The sequence below is a fragment of the Zea mays genome, chromosome 8, assembly GCF_902167145.1.
Source record: "Zea mays cultivar B73 chromosome 8, Zm-B73-REFERENCE-NAM-5.0, whole genome shotgun sequence".
Lineage (NCBI taxonomy): Eukaryota > Viridiplantae > Streptophyta > Magnoliopsida > Poales > Poaceae > Zea > Zea mays.
In genome coordinates, this window is record NC_050103.1 from 28916327 (window position 1) to 28940947 (window position 24621).

The following is a 24621-nucleotide window of genomic DNA, read 5'->3' on the forward strand; positions in this document are numbered from 1 at the left end:
ATCGGCCCTCAATGGCCGGTTCAAGGGATAGCTCTGATATTTCCCCAAGCAACATCATAGAGCCGACTTGGGACACATTGCCGGCTGACGAACAGCTCCAGTTCGAGGAGCACAAGGAGCAGATGATCCAGGAGGCGAAAGCAAAGTTCTTGGCCAACTTCAAAGTGGACAGGAACAACAAGGTTGTCCGACATCGGGCAATAGATCCGGCTTCACTGCGACCCACACCAGACATCCCCAATGTAAGTAATTCAAACGAGCTGCAATCTCTTAAGAATTATGTAGATGAACAGCGTGACAAATGCAAAATATCATAGGGGATATGCAAAACGACTATAGGAGATTAGCGCGTGCATTTGACAAATCTAGCATTGCAAATTTTCCATCACACGAGGTAGAATTAGGGGGTAACACGCGTAATACATTGGCTGTAGGTTGTCATGACCAGTCACAACCCCTTTATGGGATGCCGATGGACACGTACCCTGAGCAACCGCAAATCGGCAGCAAAACAGCCGATCTGCACATGTCCGGACCGTCCGCACGTGAGCGCGGACCGTCCGGGCCAGCCACGGCCGGACCCATTTTTAATGAAGTACCCAGACACGCACCCGAGCCACCACATATGACACAGAACCCAAACTACCCAGTCGGACGGTCCGCATACAACGACGGACGGTCCGCATATAACCACGGACGGTCCGGGTACGTATCCGGACAGTCCGCGCATGAGTCTTTTGAGGAGGATTATTACCTGAATCCTCGCCCGTCCCAGCAACACTTCCCATCACACTATGCAGTGCACCAGCCCATTAATTCAGGATCCAGGGCCCAGGAAAGCTTTCCGGCTCCACCTAGAAGGCCGGAAAGAAACGATCAAACCTATGAGCCATATAGGGTAAATGGAAATGCACCACATAGCTCAAACCAATGGGGGGAAAGACAACCTACTAACACACAACCAACCCCACCTATGTTTGACCAGGGAACCGGTGGTCTTGCACTGGCTGCCATTGATATAGTGAGGGAAGAAATAGCCGGGGCGTTCCGAGATAAGCTCGGAGTAAGCATGGTCCCTGGGGGGCAATCATATCAGAAACCTTATGACAGCCGATTTGATCACCACCCGTACCCATAGGGAACTAGAATACCCGAATTCGCAAAATTTTCGGGTGATCAAGGGAAAAACACGCGCGAACATATAGGCCAGTTCTTAGCACAATTGGGAGAATTGGCCGACACAGAGGCATTTCGCGTGCATTTATTTTCATTATCTCTAATAGGAACCGCGTTTGCATGGTATGCCACTTTACCTCCTAATTCCATTTCATCATGGGGGGATCTAGAACAAAAATTTCATGATCATTTTTTCTCCGGTGACTATGAGTTGGATTTGGTAGATTTAGTGTCATTGCGACAGACAAAAGATGAATCTGTTAATGATTACATCCGGAGATTCCGAGATACAAGAAACCGATGCTTTCAAATTCATTTAGCAGAAAAACAGCTAGTAAGATTAGCCTTTAATGGTCTACGATATTATTTAAAAGAAAGATTAGAAGGCATCCAATTTTTTACACTAGCACAGTTACACCAAAGAGCTTTGGCTTGCGAAAGCCGGAGCAAAGAAACTGCTAAAACAATGCGTCACAACGTACATACAGTAGAATGCGACCAAAGTAGCTCAGATGACGAATCAGCAGAAGTGTACGCTGTTGAAATGGTTTGGCCAAAACAGGCCAAATCTTCGGCTTGTTCCTCCTTACAGTCGGTTCAAAAGAAACGGCAAGAGGAGGTTAAGTTTACATTTAATGTCGGTAAGTGTGATAAAATATTTGACGAATTACTCAAAAATGGCAATATTAAAATAAATCACACTGTTCCATCCGCCGACGAGCTAAAACGCCGTGCGTACTGCAAGTGGCATAACTCATTTTCTCATGCCACTAATGATTGTAATGTATTTCGGCGACAGATTCAATCGGCCATTAACGAAGGACGATTGAAATTTCAGGAAATGCAGGTGGATACAGAGCCCTTTCCGATGAACATGATTGACTTCGAGGGCAAGAAAGTCCTGGTTCGGCCAAATACAGCCGATAAAGGCAAAGGCAAGGAAACAATCATCGACAATGCTAAAAAGGCCGATGGGGATTGTAAAGTTTCTTGCAGGAAAGTGGTGGCCGAGAAGACTCCTGATGGAGGGGAGACCCTGAAGGTGACCATCACAGCCTCTAGCACTGGGGGGCAAGCGCAGACAGGGAGATAGTTGCGGGAACCCGTGCTGCGCATCACGGACAGTCCGCCATCCAGGCGCGGACGGTCCGACACTTCTCCGGACGGTCCGGAGGACTCCAGCGGACGGTTCGGCCATGCTCAGGACTCGCAGCGGCCAGGTACCTTCAAACCACGACGACCAGAGATAGGTACGTGGAAAACAAATACATTTAAAGCAGCTGGTCGGCTGATCAAGCCTGGCCCGACTTTCGGTCAATTGCTGTCTAAATACGTTAAAAAGAGGGCCGGCCCCAGTGACCGGTCACCAAAGCGACCCCGCTCACCCATTCATGAGCAACGTCAGGTCAGGCCGATTGGACCACCTCACCAATCGAAAGAAATGAAAGGTCCTATTGTACAATTGAGACCTAACATGCCGACATGGACACTGTAGGAAACGGGTGACGCCTAAGAGGAGGGTGAATTAGGACTTCTAAAACTTTCACTAAACTAGGCCACAAATAAATCCTTAGAGCGAAACCTATGCAAATAAACAAACTAGAATGTGCAAACTAGGTTTTGTCTAAGTGTTGCTATCTCTACGGCAATGTCTAAGTTTCAATCTACACTATATAAGCATGAATACAAGATTGAAACTTAAATGATTAATATAAATGCGGAAACTTAAAGAGCAAAGTAGAGAAGCAAACTCTCGTGGATGACGTCGGTATTTTTACCGAGGTATCCGGAACCGCGCAAGGTCCCGACTAATCCTCGTTGGTGCCCCTACGCAAAGGGAAGCCCACGCGAGGGCCAAGCACCTCGGTCGAGTAACTCCGTAGAGAGCCGCGGGCCTTCTCCACGCGCAAGTGGTGCTCCGCTTTCGGCTCCTCTCGGACGCTCCCCGCCGTCTCCACTATCGAGCTTCCGGCCGAAACGCCGCGAGCCTCGTTCCCTCCGGTACACGGTGGCGGCCGTGACACAAACACGGTTGTCACGGTCTCGCAAGACACTCGCCCCACTCGGTACAATTACAACGGCTCACGCAAGAGTCGAGGGGTTGTGAGGTTTATCTAAACTCACTCAACAATCTAGGGTTCACCTAGAGCAAGCGCTAAAGCGGTCTAACTAACCTAAGCACTTCGCAAAGCACCTACGCTAATCACCGAGTGATTCTATTAAGCACTTGGGTGTTTGAGCACTTGGAAATGTCTACAATATGCCTTGGTATGTTGCTTGGGCTCCCACACCTTCAAATGGTCGGTTGGGTGAAGTATATATAGGCCCCAACTCAAATATAGCCGTTGGAAAGCAGTTATGCAGCTTTCTGTGGTGCACCGGACAGGTGCACCGGACTGTCCGGTGGTGCACCGGACATGCCATGTGTACTAGCCGTTAAAAGTAGTCGTTGGAGCTTCCGAAGATGGCGCACCGGACATGGCGCACCGGACGGTCCGGTGTGCACCGGACAGCCCATGTCCGCTTGTCGTATTTTCGCCATAACTTTTAGCTCCGAACTCCTATTTCGATGATCTTGTACTTTTTGGAAAGCTTATGAAATTCTCTACATCCCAGAGTTGAAGCCATATCAGTTTGAGCAAATTTGGAACACCGGACAGGCCAGTGTGCACCAGACATCCCATATGCTACTGCAGTTTTTCAGCAATTCCGACTTCGTATTGTGGGCATAATGTTTAGCTCCGAACTCCGATTTTGATGATTTTAGACTTTTTGGAAAGCTTATAAAATTGTCTACATATCAGAGTTGAAGCCATGTCAGTTTGAATAGATTTGATGTTGTGAAACACTTCCAATTCAGTCAGTTCTTCCTCTCAACTTTATCAACTTCACTTTTGTTTTGTAGCTTTGTATCTCACTTCTACTTCTTGATGTGTTGGACTCTTAGCATATATAAAGTGTCTTCAATATTACTTTGTAATGTCTTCTATGAGTCTTATAATATCTTCTTTGAGGTGTTGCATCCTCAGAGCCTCAGTCCAATCCACTTCGCATCCTGTGAACTCACACAAATACTTGGGAAATACATTAGTCCACAGGTTATGTTGATCATCAAACACCAAAACCTATTGAGCTAAATGGCCCAGGGTCATTTTCCTTACAATCTCCCCCTTTTTGGTGATTGATGACAACACAACCAAAGCAAGCAAATAATACAATTATTTGAATGATAATATGCAATCTACTTGCTAAGATGCATGTTTGTCCCCACAATGTGATATTATGGACTTAAGCCTCCCCCTAACTCCATAATTCACTTCCTTCCTATTTTTGGACCAAATAACCAAAACCACTTGAAAAACCATTTGTAGATATAAAATTTTAAATTAGTGGTGTTTGGTGTTTGATAACATTTTCATTGCTTTGGTCCCTACAACTTCTCCCCCTTTGGCATCAACCACCGAAAAGGAAGATATTAAAAGCATATAGGAAGCAAATAAGACTTGCCCTCTCTAAAGAATTATCAATTAATATCAATAGAAGCACTAAAATATCACTCCCCCTAAATGAGTGTTCTCCTTTAGAAATAATTTTCTCCCCCTTTAGAGACGAAGAAAAACTCCCCCTGAGAGATCTTGTACTTAGGAAAAAGCATGTGAGAAATAGAGGTGCAAGACATAATTTGAATAGACTAACTTCCCTTATGCATAGGTAACAAAATATGAGTTAATAGTATATGCATTTATAGCAACATGGGAAGTATAAGATATGAAATATAGTCTAATCAAATATTGGAGAAGAAATGTAAATGATACTAAATGTAGTCTCAAGGATACCAATTGAAAGTCAATTGCGGACCAATTGAAGACAATGGCAGGCTTGTGAGAGATAAGAATTCTTGTAGATTTGCAGTGGAAGCTTGTTGTCTTTCTCCGGGGACTTCATTTTCCTTACAATGAGACTACTACATGAAATAGACTTGAAAACATGTATTAGTCTCAAAGACTTAGATTATTGAGTAATCTCCCCCTGAAAGTGTGCATACAAGTTTTGAATACTTGTAGGAGACATGCACTTTGATTTGATATCAAGAGGGGTAGATTATCCATAATCCGAGCTTTGGCACATATAAGTTAAATGATACCAATTGTAGGATATAAGCTTTTGATGCATTAGTGTCATTTACTTAGGGATGTTAAATAAGCTATGTGCCGTGCTTAATTAAACATTTTAAACCATGTAGGTTTGCTCAAGAATATGAATTGAGAACGAGTTACCCTACCATGTGATTTACCTAGTATGCATGCATTGTTAATCTAAAGTAAGTACCAAATGAAATACTAGGCATGAAAGGTAAAACTAGATACAAGAAAATAGATACGCATATCTAAAAATAAGGAATACAATAAATCTAGTTACCTTAGTCATGGGTGGGGAAATTTGGGTCCAAAATATTCACTAACCCACTTGGCAATAAACTTGATCCAACATGATGTATCCCATGATATACATCCCAACTTTGCCAAGTCTCCAAATTCCCCGACGACCTTCGGTCCACTCACTTCCCTTTCGGGATCCAAACCTTCTTGGTGCTTTTCATAGTTGAAATTATTTCCTTTGGCACCCAGATGCGTTTGGCCCCCTTTCCTTTGTTGGCTTGCTTGTTGGCCTTGATTGCTATCACCTTACCATTATTTTTCTTCTTGATCAAATATGGTGTAGCAGCCTTTTTGTCCACCTTTTTTATGTAGGTGTTGGAGATTTTGCTTGATGGCTTTTGCTTGAGCTTTTGCCTTTGCTTGTCCCTGGTCATCGCCTTGCATTGGAAAGACTTGTGGCCTTCCTTGTGGCATAGTCTACAAATCACAGTTTCTCCCTCTATAGGCTTGTTCACTCCCGCAGTGGTGTTATCCTATGGAGGTCGGATTTGTTTGGCTTTGCCTTTCTTGTCATACAAAGCCTTGCCAAGGCGAGCCACTTCTTGCCTTAATTGCTCATTTTCCTTTGCTACCTCATCTGAACATGTTTCTACAACAATATTCTCAACAAGAACTTGGTTGCAGGAGTTAGATTCATCAATTAAATCAAAGCAAGAAGTAGAAGCATCCTTTTTAATAATTTCAGGAATTTTAACTAAAGATGCTCCTGGGGTGCTACCAATGTTTTCTAGCTTAGTAGTTAGCTCATTGTTGTGTATGCTAAGAACTTCCATTTTCTCTAGCAAATTTTCAATAACTTCTTGAGAGCTAGCTAACTTAGCCTTAAGTTTTTCATTCTTTTTCATAAGGCCATCATCGGTAGCAGTGGATGGAGCACTAGACTCTAATAGCTCAATTTTAGTTGACAACTCACAATTTAAGTTTGCAAAAGTTTCAAATTTTTCTAGCAAACCTTTATAATCATTTTGGGAGCTAATCAACTTATTTTTCAAAGTTTTAAGTTGAGCTTTTTGCTTAGTGCAAACATCCTGGAAAAATTTAATGGCTTCCGCAAGTTCATCTACGGAGGGCTTTCCCTCACCATCATCATCACAACTACTATCATCACTAGAGGATGGAATGCTCATTTTACCTCTTGCCATAAGGCATTTGTGTGATGACCGTGATGAGCGTGATGAGGATCGGTGGCTACGTGTCCTTGGAGGTTCATCATCACTTGAAGAATCATCCCATGTTCTGACACTTGTTAGCGCCTTGCCTTTGCTCCTCTCCTTTTTTGGTTCGACCATAGTTGGACAGTTGTCCCTGAAGTGGCCCTTCTCCCCACATGCGAAGCACCCTCTCTTTCTTTGCTTTTTCCTGTCAATGTTAAAGAGAAGATCTTCGACCTGCAGGGGCACACCCATTAGATTAATCTTGCGGATCATCCCCATTACCTTTCCGACGCGTCGGATTGTTTCTTCGTCCTCGGAGGATGATGTGCATGGTTGATTATCTTCATCATCATCACTTTCTTCTTCTTCCTCTTCTTCACTTGAGGAACTTGGAGTGGGAGCCTTCTTTTTTCCCTTCCTTTCATCAAATGCAAAAGCATATGGCTTTGAGGAAGTTGGCTCCTCTCTCCGACACATTTTTCGCGACATCTCAAAAGCCGCGATTTTTCCAATCACAATAGTCGGGGTCATGTTACTCAAGTCCTCCATGTTGTGAAGGATGGTGATGATGCTCCCATATCTTTGTTGTGGTAGTAGGGAGATAATCTTCCTCACAATGTCCGCATCACCGAGCTTATTAATGCCAATAGAGTTGAGCTCATTGATAATTAGATTCAAGTGAGAATACATGTCTCTAACAAGCTCATCATCTTTCATAGCAAAAGAATTATACTCATTTAAGACTAGGCAATGTTTTTGCTCACGGACATTGGATGTGCCGTCATGGAGCTCATGCAATTTAAGCCAAATCTCATTAGCAGTTTTCAAGGTAAATACTTGATTAAAAATATCCATGCTAAGAGATTCATACAAGCAATTTTTGGCTCTAGCATTTAAATGAATTTCTTTTTCCTCACTAGCGGTGGGTTTCTCGGGATTCTTGGGGGGTTTCATCCCGTCACGAGTGACTCTCCAAACACCTAGATCAACGGCCTCTAGGTAACAAGCCATTCTAGCACTATAATATGGGAAGTTAGTGCCGTCGAAGTGTGGTGGCCTATGGGTATCCATCCCTTCCTCTAAAAGGCGTCGGCTCTTTTAGCGGTGAAGCTAAAGCGTTTCAAATGAGCCAAACTAGGCTTTGATACCACTTGTAGGAAACGGGTGACGCCTAAGAGGGGGGTGAATTAGGACTTCTAAAACTTTCGCTAAACTAGGCCACAAATAAATCCTTAGAGCGAAACCTATGCAAATAAACAAACTAGAATGTGCAAACTAGGTTTTGTCTAAGTGTTGCTATCTCTACGGCAATGTCTAAGTTTCAATCTACACTATATAAGCATGAATACAAGATTGAAACTTAAATGATTAATATAAATGCGGAAACTTAAAGAGCAAAGTAGAGAAGCAAACTCTCGTGGATGACGTCGGTATTTTTACCGAGGTATCCGGAACCGCGCAAGGTCCTGACTAATCCTCGTTGGTGCCCCTACGCAAAGGGAAGCCCACGCGAGGGCCAAGCACCTCGGTCGAGTAACTCCGTAGAGAGCCGCGGGCCTTCTCCACACGCAAGTGGTGCTCCGCTTCCGGCTCCTCTCGGACGCTCCCCGCCGTCTCCACTATCGAGCTTCCGGCCGAAACGCCGCGAGCCTCGTTCCCTCCGGTACACGGTGGCGGCCGTGACACAAACACGGTTGTCACGGTCTCGCAAGACACTCGCCCCACTCGGTACAATTACAACGGCTCACGCAAGAGCCGAGGGGTTGTGAGGTTTATCTAAACTCACTCAACAATCTAGGGTTCACCTAGAGCAAGCGCTAAAGCGGTCTAACTAACCTAAGCACTTCGCAAAGCACCTACGCTAATCACCGAGTGATTCTATTAAGCACTTGGGTGTTTGAGCACTTGGAAATGTCTACAATATGCCTTGGTATGTTGCTTGGGCTCCCACACCTTCAAATGGTCGGTTGGGTGAAGTATATATAGGCCCCAACTCAAATATAGCCGTTGGAAAGCAGTTCTGCAGCTTTCTGTGGCGCACCGGACTGTCCGGTGGTGCACCGAACATGCCATGTGTACTAGCCGTTAAAAGTAGCCGTTGGAGCTTCCGAAGATGGCGCACCGGACAATGGCGCACCGGACGGTCCGGTGTGCACCGGACAGCCCATGTCCGCTTGTCGTATTTTGGCCATAACTTTTAGCTCCGAACTCCGATTTCGATGGTCTTGTACTTTTTGGAAAGATTATGAAATTCTCTACATCCCAGAGTTGAAGCCATATCAGTTTGAGCAAATTTGGAACACCGGACAGGCCAGTGTGCACCAGACATCCCATATGCTACTGCAGTTTTTCAGTAATTCCGACTTCGTATTGTGGGCATAACGTTTAGCTCCGAACTCCGATTTTGATGATCTTGGACTTTTTTGGAAAGCTTATAAAATTGTCTACATATCAGAGTTGAAGCCATGTCAGTTTGAATAGATTTGATGTTGTGAAACACTTCCAATTCAGTCAGCTCTTCCTCTCAACTTTATCAACTTCATTTTTGTTTTGTAGCTTTGTATCTCACTTCTACTTCTTGATGTGTTGGACTCTTAGCATATATAAAGTGTCTTCAATATTACTTTGTAATGTCTTCTATGAGTCTTATAATGTCTTCTTTGAGGTGTTGCATCCTCAGAGCCTCAGTCCAATCCACTTCGCATCCTGTGAACTACAACACACAAATACTTGGGAAATACATTAGTCCACAGGTTATGTTGATCATCAAACACCAAAACCTATTGAGCTAAATGGCCCGGGGTCATTTTCCTTACAGACACCTCCACCCCCTTATCCGTCCATGCCATATCCATACACATACTTACCTCCACAATATGTCCCAAATCAAATGTGGGGCATGCCGCCATATCCATGTGGGATGCCACAGTACCCCGACTGGGGGGCACCCCAAACATCTGTTTTTGACAGGTTGGCGCCGCCAGTACAAAACCGATTGAGCGATGCTGAATCCGGTCACCAGGCACAGGCCCAACAAGATTGCCGGACTACTCGGCCTCCAAGGCCGACCAATCCGGCAGGGGGGCATATGCCTGCAGCAACTCAAAGAACAACAAAAAAGGACATCATCAAAATAGGCACTGCAGATGTTGTCATACAGGGAGACAATAAAGGTCCGATGATTTTCGGTGAATCGGCCAATACAACCAAAAAAGAAGATACGACTACTATCAAAACAGCCGATCCAAAATACTCCATGCCTCGATGGTGCCCAGCGGGATTGACACGGTCCCAAAAGAGAAAATTACAGCGCCTAAGAGCAAAAGAGAGCCAGGAGAAAGAGGCGGAAAAGATATTCAATGACACACATCCACAGTACCCGCCACCGCAAAAGAAATGGAGACCAAAGGCCATTGAGGAAAAACAAACGACCACAAAAATAGAAAATCAAACAATACTTGTGCAGCACCCTGCAGGTATGGCAGATAGCCCGGCCAGCAAGGCTGGACAATCTGCACCAGGCGTGGACCGTCCGGCCTCTGCGCGCGGACCGTTCGTTCTTCACCAGGAGGCCTCTGGACAACCTGCACCAGGCGCGGACCGTCCGCCCCCCGCGCGCGGACCGTCCGCCGTTCACCAGGAAGCCTCCAACGACACGCCAACATCAATGGAAGAGGACGACCTACTGGGAGAAGACCTGGTCGACTACGAGGCTTCTCCAGAACGCCCAGGTATGGATGTGAATGTTATTACATTTTCCGCCGATTGTACTATTATCGGCGACGATGAACCTGTTGTCGCCCAGTTTGATTTTGGTCCTAAAGAAGCCGCCTTTACTAAACCAAAGGAATCGGTAAATCATTTAAAGTCACTCTTCGTGCGCGGTCACATTGATGAGATACCGATTGCTAAGATGTTGGTAGATGGAGAGGCGACTGTAAATCTAATGCCTTATTCATTATACAGAAAATTAGGTAAACAAGATGACGAACTTGTCAAGACCAACATGACCCTCAGCGGTGTTGGAACTGATAGTTCGATCAAAGCCAGGGGAGTCACGTCCGTTGAATTAACCATCGGGACTAAGACCCTTGCTGCTGCATTCTTCGTCGCTGATGTAGAAGGGAATTACAGTTTAATCCTAGGCAGAGATTGGATTCACGCCAATCAATGTATACCTTCTACATTACATCAAATGCTAATACAATGGGTAGGCGATGACATAGAACAAATACATGCTGATGTATCGGCCTGCATCGTTGTGGCCGATGCCCCTGTACTCTGGACTTATGAGACTGCTACATGTCTCACATGAGTAGATTTTTCTGATTATCAATTCATAAGTATAGATAAGAAAGGGTTCATTCCTGTAATGCTAGAGCTGATGGAAAATCGGCTAAATCCTAAATAAAGTTTAAATGATGAATACACACCAAGTTCATGAGTCTCTGGTCACGGACAGTTCGGCTTCCAAAGCCGGATGGTCTGGCCTTTCACAAAAGGGTTCGGACTTTAAGACCGAACATATATCACAGCAAAAGGACAGTATTACGGATAATCCGGTCCCCGAGACCGGAAAGTCCGCCGTCACACAAAGATCATCTAATTCCTCTGTGGGGAACATGATAGAGGAATTCAGAGATCTTGATAAACTAGGACAGGGGTTTACATCGGCCGATCCTTTGGAGGAGATTGACATAGGAGATGGTAAGACTCCAAGGCCAACTTTTGTAAACAAGACCCTGGAGACCGATCCTAGAGATGAGATGATCGGTCTATTGAAGGAATATTCAGATTGCTTTGCTTGGAATTACACTGAGATGCCTGGATTAAGCCGAGAGATCGTAGAACATCGGCTGCCTATTAAATCTGGTTTCAGACCTTTCAAGCAAAGAGCTAGAACATTTCGTCCAGATCTTCTCCCACGCATCAAGGACGAAATCCACCGGCTGCTAGAAGCTGATTTTATCAGACCTTGTAGATACACAGAGTGGGTCTCCAATATTGTGCCGGTGGAGAAGAAGGAGTCAGGTAAGCTTAGAGTATGCATTGATTTTCGCAATTTAAATAGAGCAACTCCTAAAGACGAATATCCCATGCCCATAGCCGACACATTAATCAATAATGCATCAGGAAATAGAATTATTAGCTTCCTTGATGGTAATACCGGATATAATCAGATTTTCATGGCCGAAGAAGATGCGTCTAAAACAGCCTTTATATGTCCAGGCTTCATTGGTTTATTTGAGTGGGTTGTCATGACATTTGGTCTGAAAAATGCTGGTGCTACTTATCAGAGGGCTATAAATTTGATCTTCCATGAATTGTTGGGAAACACTGTGGAAGTTTACATTGATGATATTGTAGTCAAATCGGCTGAGTTTAGTTCTCATATAGCTGATTTGTGCAAAGCCTTTGATAAAATGTGTCAGTATGGTTTGAAAATGAACCCACGTAAATGTGCTTTTGGAGTGTCGGCTGGTAAGTTTTTAGGATTTATCATACATGAACATGGTATAGAGATAGACCCTGACCGAATCAAGTCTATTCGGAATGTGGGACCTCCGACCTGTAAGGTCGAGGTACAAAGGTTTCTCGGCAAGGTGAATTATTTACGAAGGTTTATTTCTAACCTAGCCGGGAAGATTGATGCGTTCACCCCTATTCTTCGGCTTAAGAATGATGTCGAATTCGCTTGGGGGCAGAACATCAAGAAGCATTTGATCTCATCAAAAAATACTTATCTTCGACTCCCGTATTAAAAGCACCACGAGCAGGAGTACCATTCCGATTATACATTGCAGCTGAGGATAAGGTCATTGGGGCTGTTCTGACACAAGAAACTGAGGGGAAGGAGCATGTGGTGACATATCTGAGCCGAAGGTTGGTGGATGCTGAAACAAGGTACACTTTTATTGAGAAGTTATGCTTATGCTTGTTTTATGCATGCACCAAATGTAGATGTTATTTACTGTCTAGTCATTGCACTGTTTCTGGTCAAGCCGATGTGATCAAATACATGTTGCATAACCCAATTATGAGTGGTAGAATTGGTAAGTGGGCTTATGCACTCATAGAATATGACTTGGCCTATGAACCATTGAAATCTATGAAAGGCCAAGTCGTAGCGGATTTCATTGTAGAACATCGGGTTAATGATATTCATGAACTAGACATGTCATACCTCACTATTACTCCTTGGACTTTATATTTTGATGGATCGGTTTGCAATGAAGGGTAAGGAATTGTCATTGTGCTTGTTTCACCAAGTAATGTCTCCTTTGACTTCTCTAGCCGATTGAAAACTTGTTGCACTAACAATCAAGCCGAATATGAAGCACTTTTGTTCGGTTTAGAACTTTTAAATGGTATGGGAGTAAAACATGTAAAAGCATTTGGTGATTCTCAGCTAGTCGTCCAACATGTGTTAGAAGAATATCAATGTTTTGATGGTACTCTAAATAGTTACCTTGAGAAATGTTGGAGCATAATCCATTCTTTTGACGAATTCAGTATTCGGCATATCTCTAGAGTTGAGAATCATAGAGCTAACGATTTGGCACAAGATGCATCAGGTTATCGGATAAAGAGAGGGAAATTTCACAAAACTGAAAATCTGATAACCAGTGTAGAGCCAAATTCCCAGGTCACGGACCGTCCGTGTGATGACGACGGACCGTCCGGGGTTACCAGAAATGTTCTCTTAATCGATTCGGCTGACAATGAAGCCGATGCAAGTGATTGGAGGACACCTATACTTAATTATTTACGGAATCCCAATATCAGGACAGATAAGAACATTCGGCGAACAGCTTTCAAATACGTTTTGATGAGTGATGAACTTTACCGCCGAACAGTCAATGACGTCCTGCTTAAGTGATTGGGCCCAGATGATGCTATATTAGCCATGGCCGAAGTACATGAAGGAATTTGTGGTACTCATCAATCAGCTCCAAAGATGAAGTGGTTGTTGCGAAGGTCTGGTTTTTATTGGCCTAGTATGATAGCTGATTGTTTCAAGTACTACAAGGGTTGCCAAGTGTGTCAAAAATTCGACGACCTACAGTTGGTCCCTGCAGCCGAATTACATCCTATCATCAAGCCTTGGCGGTTCAGAGGATGGGGATTAGACTTTATTGGAGAAATTCATCCTTCATCATCAAAGGGGCATCGGTTTGTGTTAGTTGCCACTGACTATTTCACCAAATGGACTGAAGCCGTTGCTCTAAAGAACATGACGCACAAGGAGGTAATTGAGTTCATAACTGAGCATATTATTCATAGATTCGGCATTCCCCAGACCTTGACTACAGATCAAGGTACTTCTTTTATGTCAAAGGAGGTACGTGAATTTGCTAAATTATACAGAATTAAGCTGCTTAATTCATCTCCATATTATGCTCAGGCCAATGGACAGGCTGAGTCTAGTAATAGGACATTGATTAATTTGATAAAAAAGAAGATATCTGATAATCCTAAACATTGGCATAAGATTTTGTCTGAAGCTTTATGGGCTCATAGAATATCTAAACATAGGGCTACTAAAGTATCTCCTTTTGAGCTTGTCTATGGGCAGGAAGCAGTGTTGCCTGTGGAAATAAGTTTGAATGCTGTCAGGTTCGCCAGACAAAATGATCTAACTGCTACTGATTATTATAATTCAATGATGGATAATATTGATAAGGTGACCGACAAGAGGATGATAGCTTTAAGAGCAATAGAAAAGGACAAGATCATGGTAGCTAGGGCCTACAACAAGAAAGTCAAAGCAAAATCATTTCAAGTAGGGGACCTGGTGTGGAAGACCATTCTGCCTCTAAGGAATAAAGACCGGAAGTTCGGGAAATGGTCGCCAAGCTGGGAGGGTCCTTATAAAGTAAAACAGGTGATGTCTGGCAACGCCTATTTACTACAAACATTACAAGGCAAGGATTTGCCTAAGACTTTGAATGGTCGTTTTCTCAAACAGTACCATCCTAGTATGTGGCAAGATGCCTAAGTGAACCGATGTAATCACATCGAGTTAGTTGCTTTTGGTTTGCTCAGCTCCACCAAAAGGCAGGGGGCATATGTTGAGCACCGTTTTGAGCCTGGCGGACGGTCCGGCCCTGAGGCCGGACGGTCCGCGGTCCGGACAGTCCGCGCCTGTGGGCCGGACGGTCCGCGCATGCGCAGAGCAGTTTAGGGTTCCGAGTTTTGTGCTATGTTTGTTGGCTAGATTTGCGGAATTAGCTCGGAATCCAGTCGTGTAAAGGGTCCAGCCCCCTCTATAAAAAGAGAGGTCTACGACCGATTTGTAATCATCAATCGAATCAATACAACTTTTATTTCGCATTTTATCCTAGGAGTAGTTCTAGTCTAGTTTAGGTTTAGCATCTCGATCCCCAAATTATTCGCCTCTCTTCGACTCTACGCCGATTAGAGGAGTCTAGGTTGGCCGGCCCGAGCCTAGACGACCCATAGGATCTCTCCTCCCCGACGGGGTCCCTCCCGGGAGCGAGATCCAGACGCCGCCAGCGATCTTCCGCCGCCCCTGCACACGCGCGGACCGTCCGGCCCCAGGGCGCGGACCGTCTGGCCGTCAGGCAGGAAACCTTAGCCCCAGCGTCAGGTCGCGGACCGTCCGGTCCTAGACCGCGGACCGTCCACGCCTGACCAGAGAGCACCGCCGCCGGTTCTTCTTTAATATTTGGCGCTCCGAAAAGGCGTCAACAAGCACCTTCCAAATTCTCAAACGCACCGGTACAATTTCCACACACGTCATTCAAACTAGTCAACGGTCGCATGAACAACTTTGAATCCAGTCCAACAGGTTCCATTTTTAAAATTTTCAAATAAAACTTTTCGTATTTAGCTTGGATTCCAAAAACAGTAATGATTTCATTTGTTTTTTTTTTGCAAATTTGCAAAGAAAATTCCACACATCTAACCTAGATCGAAACTTAGGATTAGCCTCATTTTCATTTAGGCCCTGTTTAGATTCTTTGAATTAAATTATATTCTAATAATCGTAATTTTAGTAAAGATTAATTAAGCTAATATGGTTTTACGCATAATATATTTATATATTATTGTTGGCAATATGAAGACGATATTTATGTGCTACACTTAAGGGTGGTAATGGATCACGATCCAAATGCTTCTTCACAAAAAGTTAAGGCCCTCAAATAATATTAGTTCAAAAATGAATAAGAATAAGGTCCGATCCTAATCCGATTCGACCCTTAAAATTTGCAGTGTAAAGTTTATAGCCCATTACCACCCCTAGCTACACTTCAACTATAGAGAGCGAGCCAAAGAGTGTTATAAGTTATATAAAGTCTGTCTGGCGATACATAAAATTATTTTTCATTTTTTATTTTATAAATTTGAGATAGACTTATATCTGAACTTTAAAAATGGTGGAATGTCAAATTTTAAGTCAAATAGGCTATTCTATTAAGTAGATTTCAATTCTTCCAAAATAAACGGATCCAAATGGCCTCTTATGGTTTAACATCTAACTTGATGTAGGAACGAACCACCATTAATAGAAAAAAATAGTAAATCAAATATGTATTGTATTGACCTGCAATTGCTATGTTTGGTTAATAATGGATTGAGAGAGATTGGAGAAGGTTAAATCTTCTCCTATATAAATTTGTTTTAATCCTCACTAAATCCCTCCAACCGAAAAGGACTTAGGATGAACAAACCTCATCGCAGATACGTAAAGTCTCCAAAGGGGAAGAGAGTGTACAGACGAGGAGGCGGCTTCGCAAAAGAAGATGCCATAATTTGCTCGACATTCGTGCAAGCGTGTCGTGTGCACTGGACTGAGAATTGACAGCACATTTCAGTTCCATTCACCAGCGGCGATCAAATCAAAACAAAACATTTTGAATTTAATCCCCACTCGCTGTCAGGCGCAGGCGCTTGTTATTTCGTAATAGAAACAAGGAAACGTCAGACAACCGGAGTCAGCAGCGGCTTGCTGAGCACGTGCGCCTCCAGGTTCCCGAGCACGAGGTCGGCCATGGCCTTGCGCGTCTCGTTGGTGCCGCTGCCGACGTGGGGCAGCAGCACGACGTTGTCCATCCCCAGAAGCGCCTCGGGCACGTTAGGCTCGTCCTCGAACACGTCCAGCCCGGCGCCGCCGAGCCGCCCGTCCGCCAGCGCCGCCACCATCTCGCGCTCGTCCACGTGTGGCCCACGGCCGACGTTGATCAGCACGCCGCTGGGGCCTAGCGCTTCCATCACCTCGCGGCTCACGATGTGGCGCGTCTGCGCGTTCAGCGGGCACGCCACCACCAGCACGTCGCTGTTCGCCGCCAGCTCCACCACCGACGGGTAGTAGGTGTAGCTCGGGTACGTCGCCCGCTGCTCCGTCCGCTGGTGGTAGCTCACCGGGCAGTCGAACGCCTCCACTCGCTTCGCCACCGCCTGCCCTATCCTGCCCAGCCCGATGATGCCCACCCGCTTGCCGCTGAACTGCACTTCATAGATAAGAAAAATGCATCATGCTCTCAATCTCAATACATAAATGTCAGTCAGTGTGAGTATCTCCATCCATTCCTATATAGATGGAAGATGGGTGTACCCTTATTAACCATGGCTGATCTGAGTAACAGCAGCCTGACTTACACAAAAGATAACAATAATCAGATCACCGGAGTGAGCAATGGCTCATCCGACGCGTGCGCCTCCAAGTTTGCTAGCACTAGGTCGGCCATCGCCCTGCACGTTTCTTCAGTATCGCTGCCCACGTGAGGCACCAAGACGACGTTGTCCAGGCCCAGGAGCTGCTCAGGAGCCAAGGGCTCGTGCTCATACACGTCAAGCCCCGCTCCTCCCAGGCGACCCTCGAGGAGCGCGGCGACGAGCTCGGGTTCATCCACGTGTGCTCCGCGGCCAACGTTTACAAGCACGCCCTCTGGACCCAGCGCGTCGATGACCTCGCGGCTCACGACATGGTGGGTCTCGGCGGTAAGCGAGCACGTCACGATGAGCACGTCGCAGTTGGCTGCCAGGTCGACAGCGCTCACGTGGAATTTGTAGTCTGGGAAAGGCTTCTCTGATCTTGAGCTGTAGCTTATGGAACAACCGAATGCCTCGGCTCTTTTCGCTATCGCTGACCCTATCCTGCCAAGCCCCAGGATACCAACTCTCTTGCCACTCAGCTGCAGGAAGATAACGTTACTGCACTCTATATATGCTCATGCTGAAAACAAACAGCGTGCCAAGCAACTCAATGACACATTGGTATGGCCTAAAAATGCAGCTTCAGATGATGGGACCAGGATTCGCTAATCAGATTATTACCTCGGCGTAGTTCAAGTGAGAAAGCAATACAGATCTAAACAAGCACCACTAGTGATCTAAACAAACAACACTAGTGTGTGTATGTATGGTAGAGCAAGGAAGGGATGAAATCCGGTATAGTTAACAAATTAATAAGAAGATACCGCTGAGCCTACCAGGATACAACTCTCTTGCCACCCAGCTGCTGCAGGAAGATACTGTTACCGGCTTATCGCACTCTATATATATAATGATGCTATCGAAAAAGAGTAACAGCAGGCCAAGCAACTCAATCACAGATTGGTATGGCCTAAAAATACAGTTTCAGATGGTGGGACAGGGATTCTCTAATCGGATTACTACCTCGGCATATATAAGCATAGTTCAAGTGAGAAAGCGATACAGAACTAAACAAGCAACACTGGTGATCTATACAAACAACACTATTGTATGTATGTATGGTAGAGCAAGGAAGAAATGAAATTCGGTATAATTAACAACTTAATAAGAAGCTATCGCTGAGCGCCTGAGCCTATCTTGCCAAGCCCCAGGATAGCAACTCTCTTGCCAGTCAGTCAGCTGCAGGAAGGTAATGTTACTGCATTCTGTATATGATGATATCTAAGAAGAGTAAAAGCGTGGCAATCAACTCAACGACAGATTGGTATGGCCTAAAAATGCAGTTTCAGTGTTTCATATGATGGGACTGGGGGTCGCTAATCGGATCACTACCTCGGCATAGTAAGCAATGCAGATCTAAACAAGCGACACTACAGATCTAAACAAACAATACCATTGTATTTATGTATGTATGTTACAGCAAGGAAGAGACGATATTCGGTATAATTAACGATTAATAACAAGAACAAGAAATAGAAGAAACCGACGCACCCGCGTGGTTAGGGTGTAGTCTCCCCTGGACTTCCAGAGCCCCGCGCGGACGTATCGGTCGGCCTGCGGGATCCTGCGGAGCACGGCGATGGCGAGCCCTACGGCGAGGTCGGCGACGTCGTCGGTGAGGACGTCGGGGGTGTTGGTGACCCGGATCCCGCGGTCGCGGCACTTGGCGAGGTCGACGCGGTCGATGCCGACGGAGAAGGAGGCAACGATCTCGAGCGCCGGGAGCGCGTCGATGAGCGCGGCGTCGGCGCCGTAGCTGGCGTTGCCGACGACGGCGCGCACGGCGCCCGCGTGCGCGCGGAGGAACTCCTCGCGGGGCGTCTCCCAGAAGCGGTACAGGCGGAAGCGGCGGTCCAGCTCCTGCTCCAGGTACGCGTTGAAGGGGTGGAGCAGCAGCACGCCCAAGGACTCCATCGGCGACGGCACGGGGGACAGCAGGGTAGGTGGCTAGGTGCGGTGTGTGTGTGTGTGTGGCTGGGATGCCGACGAGGACGGATGGAGATGCCAATAGGAATCTCCCGTGGGCTCGGCCCGTGACTCGGCTTTGTTGGTGCTCGCAAGTCGCCACTCAACAAAACACGACAGGTATGTGACCTTTTCTGTTTTTTTTTCCTTCCTTTCATGGCCTTGTTTTGTTCAGTCATGTCTTGATGAACTCATGAACACATCACTTCACTGGTTCCTATACTACTACAATCCTGGTGATTACACGGACGAAATCTACTTCAAACCTAAAAAAAGAAAAACAACTACAAGAACTGAAGCTGCAAGTTGTTATAGATCGTCCCGATGGCAGCAACTTATCGCTGTATGTTCATATCATCACATGGCACTATGGCAGTGCAGACACATGTCTAGAGCAGCTTCCTCGACGAGCAAGGACAGGATCTCCTCCCCGGCATCTCTGACGAAGCATTCCGCCTCCACACAAGCCAAACCTTGCCAGCCCATGTCCCAAACACTACTGATCAACGCATCTGCGGAGGAGGTGAGATCCCTCTCCAGCTTCACGTCCAGGCTATCCTTGCTGCCACGGCGGGCATCTCCACTGCAATACCCATCCTCCAGATTCCTAACCCCGTCGCTGACATCTCTCAGCAGCTCCTCCAGCGACAGGTACGCCGATGACGATGACCTCCATCTCCGGCCCAGCGGCCTAGCGTAAGGCCACAGGATGTTCTGCTGGCGGTGTTTCAGCTCCAGTTGCTCTCCTGCCGCGTCCAGATAGAGCCGACGGTTTCTCGTTCTAGCCTTGGAGATCCTGTCACACTGGTTACTCAGATCCCCATACACATCAACGCCTATGAGCTCAGCTGCTCTGCTAAGGAACGGTTTGTCACTGAGGAGAAGCAAGCCGATCTCGTCTTTTATTTCAGCTTCCCTTGTCGGGGCTCTGTGCGTCGGTGAGTGAATAGCATCTGCATCCGCACCAGCTGAGCTGATTCTACAGTCACGGACAGCAGACTGCGATGTTTCGCTGGCCTCGCCAGGATCTTTCAGGATGTCTGTAACACAGAGTGGTTGTTCAGTGCAAAAAAATAATAAAAATTGAGCTTTAAAAGAGACGGAAACGGACTATCTGTTTCAGGATCACAGTGTGTTTAGAAAGAGTGAGCAATCTGCGGTTCCTTACCGCCCACAGAAGATGCTTCGTCCCAGTCAGCGCTCGGGCAGGCTTCGTCGCTCGGTGTCGCGCTATGTTCTGTGGATGGACCGTCAGTTTGGTCCAGGGCATGGAGAATCTCTTTTTCTATCTCGTAAGCCTGCATTATGAGCAAAAGGATGAATAATAAGGGAATATGCTAAACAAAACACATATATTAACTTATGCGCAAATCACTGCGTGAATGATTTCATGTGAACTAATGTCTTGATGGTTTTTCTGAAAACTTCTTCTGAAGCTATGAAGATTTTTTTTAATGAAAAACCCCATAACAAAGGATGCATACCACTAATTCATCAACGGTGGAGCTCTTAACATTTCTCCTGGGCACTCTCCTCGCTCTGGAATTGCTCTGTGGTTTCGGTGAGTTGGGCTTCACCACCGAGTCACAAGTACGATTGCTCCTTGACGCAACTGATCTCCTATCACACTGTTTCGCTACTGCTTCCGCGCTACGAGACGCTGATCCAGCTCTTGACTTCGCAGCATTCATCCTTTCTCTGCTTCTTTCACCTGAATAAGGCCTTTGTTTCTCCGTGCTCCTCCTGTTGATCTCATTCGCCCGTTGCTTCCTGCCTGTAGGAGAAGAGACGATCTTGATTTCTTTCGGGGATTTCGGTCGAGCCTGCTCAACGTATGCCGCTCTTTGGATCGGTTTGATCGATGCAGTATCATGAACCGCTCCGGTAGTATACGAAGTGCCGACGATGCCCTTCTTTGAGCTGGTAGAGTTCTTTTGAACGTTAGATTGCAATGGTGGCAGCTTTTCTGACCGAGGCATCTCTGAGCCAAAACCAGCCTCCTGTTTGAGTAACTGCGGCAGCAGCCTCTTCGACCTGGGCCTCTCGGTATCGAACAGCGCTCTTGGTGAACTCGCTGCCTTGTTCTTGTCGTCTTTCATGGTGGATTTAGCTTTCGGCGAGGGCAATCCATCGAGACCCATGAGCTTGGCTACCAAGCTTGGCGTCTTAGACTTTTCAGGTCGCACTGCTGCACAAGATGGCGACGACATGGGCACAGATTTCTTCTGATGAGCAGCAGGCTTGGGCATCAGGTAACTGTTCGGCAAGTGCCGTGCCGACTGGCTCAAAGTCAAAGAGGCCTGCTCATTGTTGGACACCAGAGAGTGGTTCTTCTTGTAAAAACTATCCTTGACAATATTTTTCAACTCACTGGTAGAATCGCTTAGCTGTTGTTTTAATCCATTGACCTGCACCTGCTTGGCGTTCGATGGCCTCAGGAGAACTTCACGGACTATGGTGTCTATCGCAGGAGACTGTTCACCAGTTTCCGGTCTTATCTTCTTGCTGGACAGTAGTCTCATGCTCAGTGACGCAGCTTGGAACCTCTCAAGCATCGCAAGGGACTCCTGGAGATCCATGGCGCCTCTTATTAGGAGGTCCTCAGCAAAATGCTTGGACAGCGAGGGCACCATCAGGTAGTCCCCGTGGAACGACATGGACCTTTCATCCTCCCTGTAGCTCTGCGACGCGCTCTGTACATCCCGACCTTGGCAGCTCCGACAGACCGAAGGCTGCAGCGTGACGATACAGGGGACAGTGCACTGGACTGTTTCGGAACAGCTGCCATCTTTGCTCCTTGGGGGCAGGCTCTTCGAGAGGGATCTGCAGACCACCGACCTGAAACTGTCTTGGTGCATCGCTGTGTTTTCTGGAGCAACCAGAAGGTGGAGGAACAGACAGGCTGAAACAGTCAGATGGTGTATATTCCATGTGAGGAAACGGAGAACGGAATTAAAGAAATGATATGCTGGTCAATTAAAGGAGGTAGAACTTAGAAGTAGAAAATTACATTATCTTCAGACAAGACAATTTATTTTTAGAAGCCAGTTTGCTTCAGGCAGGAGATGACTGAAGACTCGGGAAAGCACACCAAGTCAAGAGGAAACTGCAAAGTAACAGGAAACCTTATCTAACCCTAGTTCGTATCAGAGGGAGAAGTTAAGACTAGACAATTCTTGTTCTAAAGAAGAAAATGATACAATTTCAGAGGAGGGGGGCAAGCGCCAAGAAGCCAGTTGGTATAAGAACAAATTTTGATGCTTGGATAGCGAGACCGCTGAACAAATAAGCAGGCAAGGGCAGGACAGGAAGCGGTTGGGGAACTGGCTTCCACGGAACATCTGTGCATTCAGTAGCCGCCTGAGCTACCCTATCCATGATTGCTGGAATTTCACATGGTTCGTGTTGAAGAAAGTCTCAAAGACGAGCAGTTGCTCACGAGCACTAGCTTTTACCAGGATGCAGTGCAGCGGGAAGGAAGGAGGAGTAAAGGAGGGGTGGTGGTGGTTACAGGTTAGAGACCATTGATTGACTGATCTCCTTGAAACTAGGCAGGCAGGCACAGAAGTGAAGGCTGACTGGTGCTACCAGATTGGATTGGGACAAGATCCTAAACCTAACACCAGCCGGTCCGGTACTCCGGTCCACCACTCCACCCTCCCTACTCCCGAAATTCACAAAGCCTGACATGGATTCCCAACTGTACCTGGACGGCTGGACCAAGTAGCGGCAGGAAACGGCTGAGAATCACAACCGGATTAAACTGACGACATGAGCCGGCCTCAAATCGCAACCAGACTGCACGTTTGCTAGCCTCTCTGAATCTGAAGCCCGGGTGGACAGAACATTACTCCGAAACTGAAGGATTGTAGAGCAACTACGGTGACCAAGATGGAGAGAATTTACCGGAACGGCCGGAAGGGAGAGGGGCGAGCAGTGAGGGAGAAGCACAGGCTGCGTCGCTTCCCGTCCCCTAGACTGAAAATATTGAAGTGAAGCGGAAGAAGAAGAAAAAATGGCACCTTTTGCGTCTTGGCGGGAGTGGACTGGACTGGACTGAAGCCGCCTGAAGCGCACTCTCCCGCCCGCCAGGCGCGGCGCCGGCTGGCTGCGTCCCTCCGACTCCGAGACCGAGGCTTCTGGCTGGCTGCTTTGAGCTGCAAGTGCTTGTGCTGGGGGTAGGAGACGGAAGCCAAGATCTGTGGGAGGGAGGAGGACAGTGGAGTCGCAAGGAATGGAAGGAGCAGAGAGATACTAGATGAGAGAGGGGCAGACAGCTACTACTGCTAGTCTACTCGTACTGTCCTCGACGATTCAGGGACAGATACACACATGCCCCTACGCCCTACCACACAGGAAACTGGAGGCTCGCTACTCGCTTTGCCTTTACCTCTGGGCGCTGGCGCCAGCCACAGTAACAGCGGACGCGAAAGCTCAGCCGTGTCGATCCAGCTTTTGATGGCAAGGAGGGGGGCTCCTCCATCGGTGTGAGTTCATTTACTTTGACCAGGCATGGTGGCGATGATACGATTGATGGCAAAGACGACGCGCCTCGGTCTCAGAGGAGAGGAGGCCTGTGTGTGGGGGGGACTGGGGTCCTCTAGCGGTGGCGGGTGCCATTACCACTGTATCCGATGATGAACTCATCATCACATAACAATAATAAAGGCTAGCTGCCCCCGACAAAGTACGGCAGGGCGGACCACGGCAAGCAAATCAAAGACGAGGGATCTTCATTTCATACTGTACGTGCTCCGCGTGTGAAATGAAATCCTTGCGGCAGCAGGCTTGTCTGAACGCACCGAATCTGCTTGCAGGTGGGATGGGAGTGTAGGATGTTGTTACTGCTAGTACATCGGTGAACACATTAGCATTTCCTAGACTACAGATCCGCGTCACCGACGAGTTGCAGCAGGTAACGCGTCGTCGTCAAAGTTTTGCCGCCAAGTTAGACTCCGTTCGTTGCTCAATATCAGCTCCACGCTATGCTACACCACTAGAGAAAAAATTTCGTACCTAGGAATTTGGATAGAGAGACTCTAGGAAAGTTTTCAATAGGTTAGACCTCTTGTTATTTTTCCTTCAAAAATTGTATGGAGGGAAAAAATTCATAAAAATTTCAAAGGAATTGATGGATTCAATCATGTGTTGCAAAGGCTCATGTAGAAAATTTTCTGGTAGGAATTGAATACTTCATATTTTCTTTT

The 24621-nt window shown here is 46.5% G+C and overlaps 2 protein-coding genes across 2 annotated transcripts; both read right to left on the reverse strand.

Moving 5' to 3' along the window:
• Positions 1 to 16451: 16451 nt before the first annotated feature.
• On the reverse strand, positions 16452 to 19550 carry LOC100283723 (uncharacterized). Its single transcript, NM_001156622.2, has 2 exons — positions 18941 to 19550; positions 16452 to 17239 (listed from the first exon to the last, which is right to left on the reverse strand). The coding sequence occupies exons 1-2, from the start codon at positions 19361 to 19363 to the stop codon at positions 16715 to 16717; spliced, it is 948 nt and encodes a 315-aa protein (NP_001150094.1). The 5' UTR covers positions 19364 to 19550; the 3' UTR covers positions 16452 to 16714.
• Positions 19551 to 19595: 45 nt separating this feature from the next.
• On the reverse strand, positions 19596 to 23722 carry LOC100279568 (uncharacterized). Its single transcript, NM_001152565.1, is given in 4 exon segments — positions 19596 to 20454; positions 20583 to 20712; positions 20899 to 22283; positions 23437 to 23722. Coding segments are annotated over 3 exon segments (2187 nt in total). The 5' UTR covers positions 22273 to 22283; positions 23437 to 23722; the 3' UTR covers positions 19596 to 19771.
• Between the last annotated feature and the right edge of the window lie 899 nt (positions 23723 to 24621).

What these genes read in the sequence shown, in the direction of transcription:
- LOC100283723 (NM_001156622.2), bottom strand. Translation starts at nt 19,363, where the DNA reads ATGGAGTCCTTGGGCGTGCTGCTGCTCCACCCCTTCAACGCGTACCTG. An exon ending in ACTACACCCTAACCACGCGG is followed by an intron (nt 17,240 to 18,940) that starts GTGCGTCGGTTT and finishes TATGAAGTGCAG; the next exon opens with TTCAGCGGCAAGCGGGTGGG.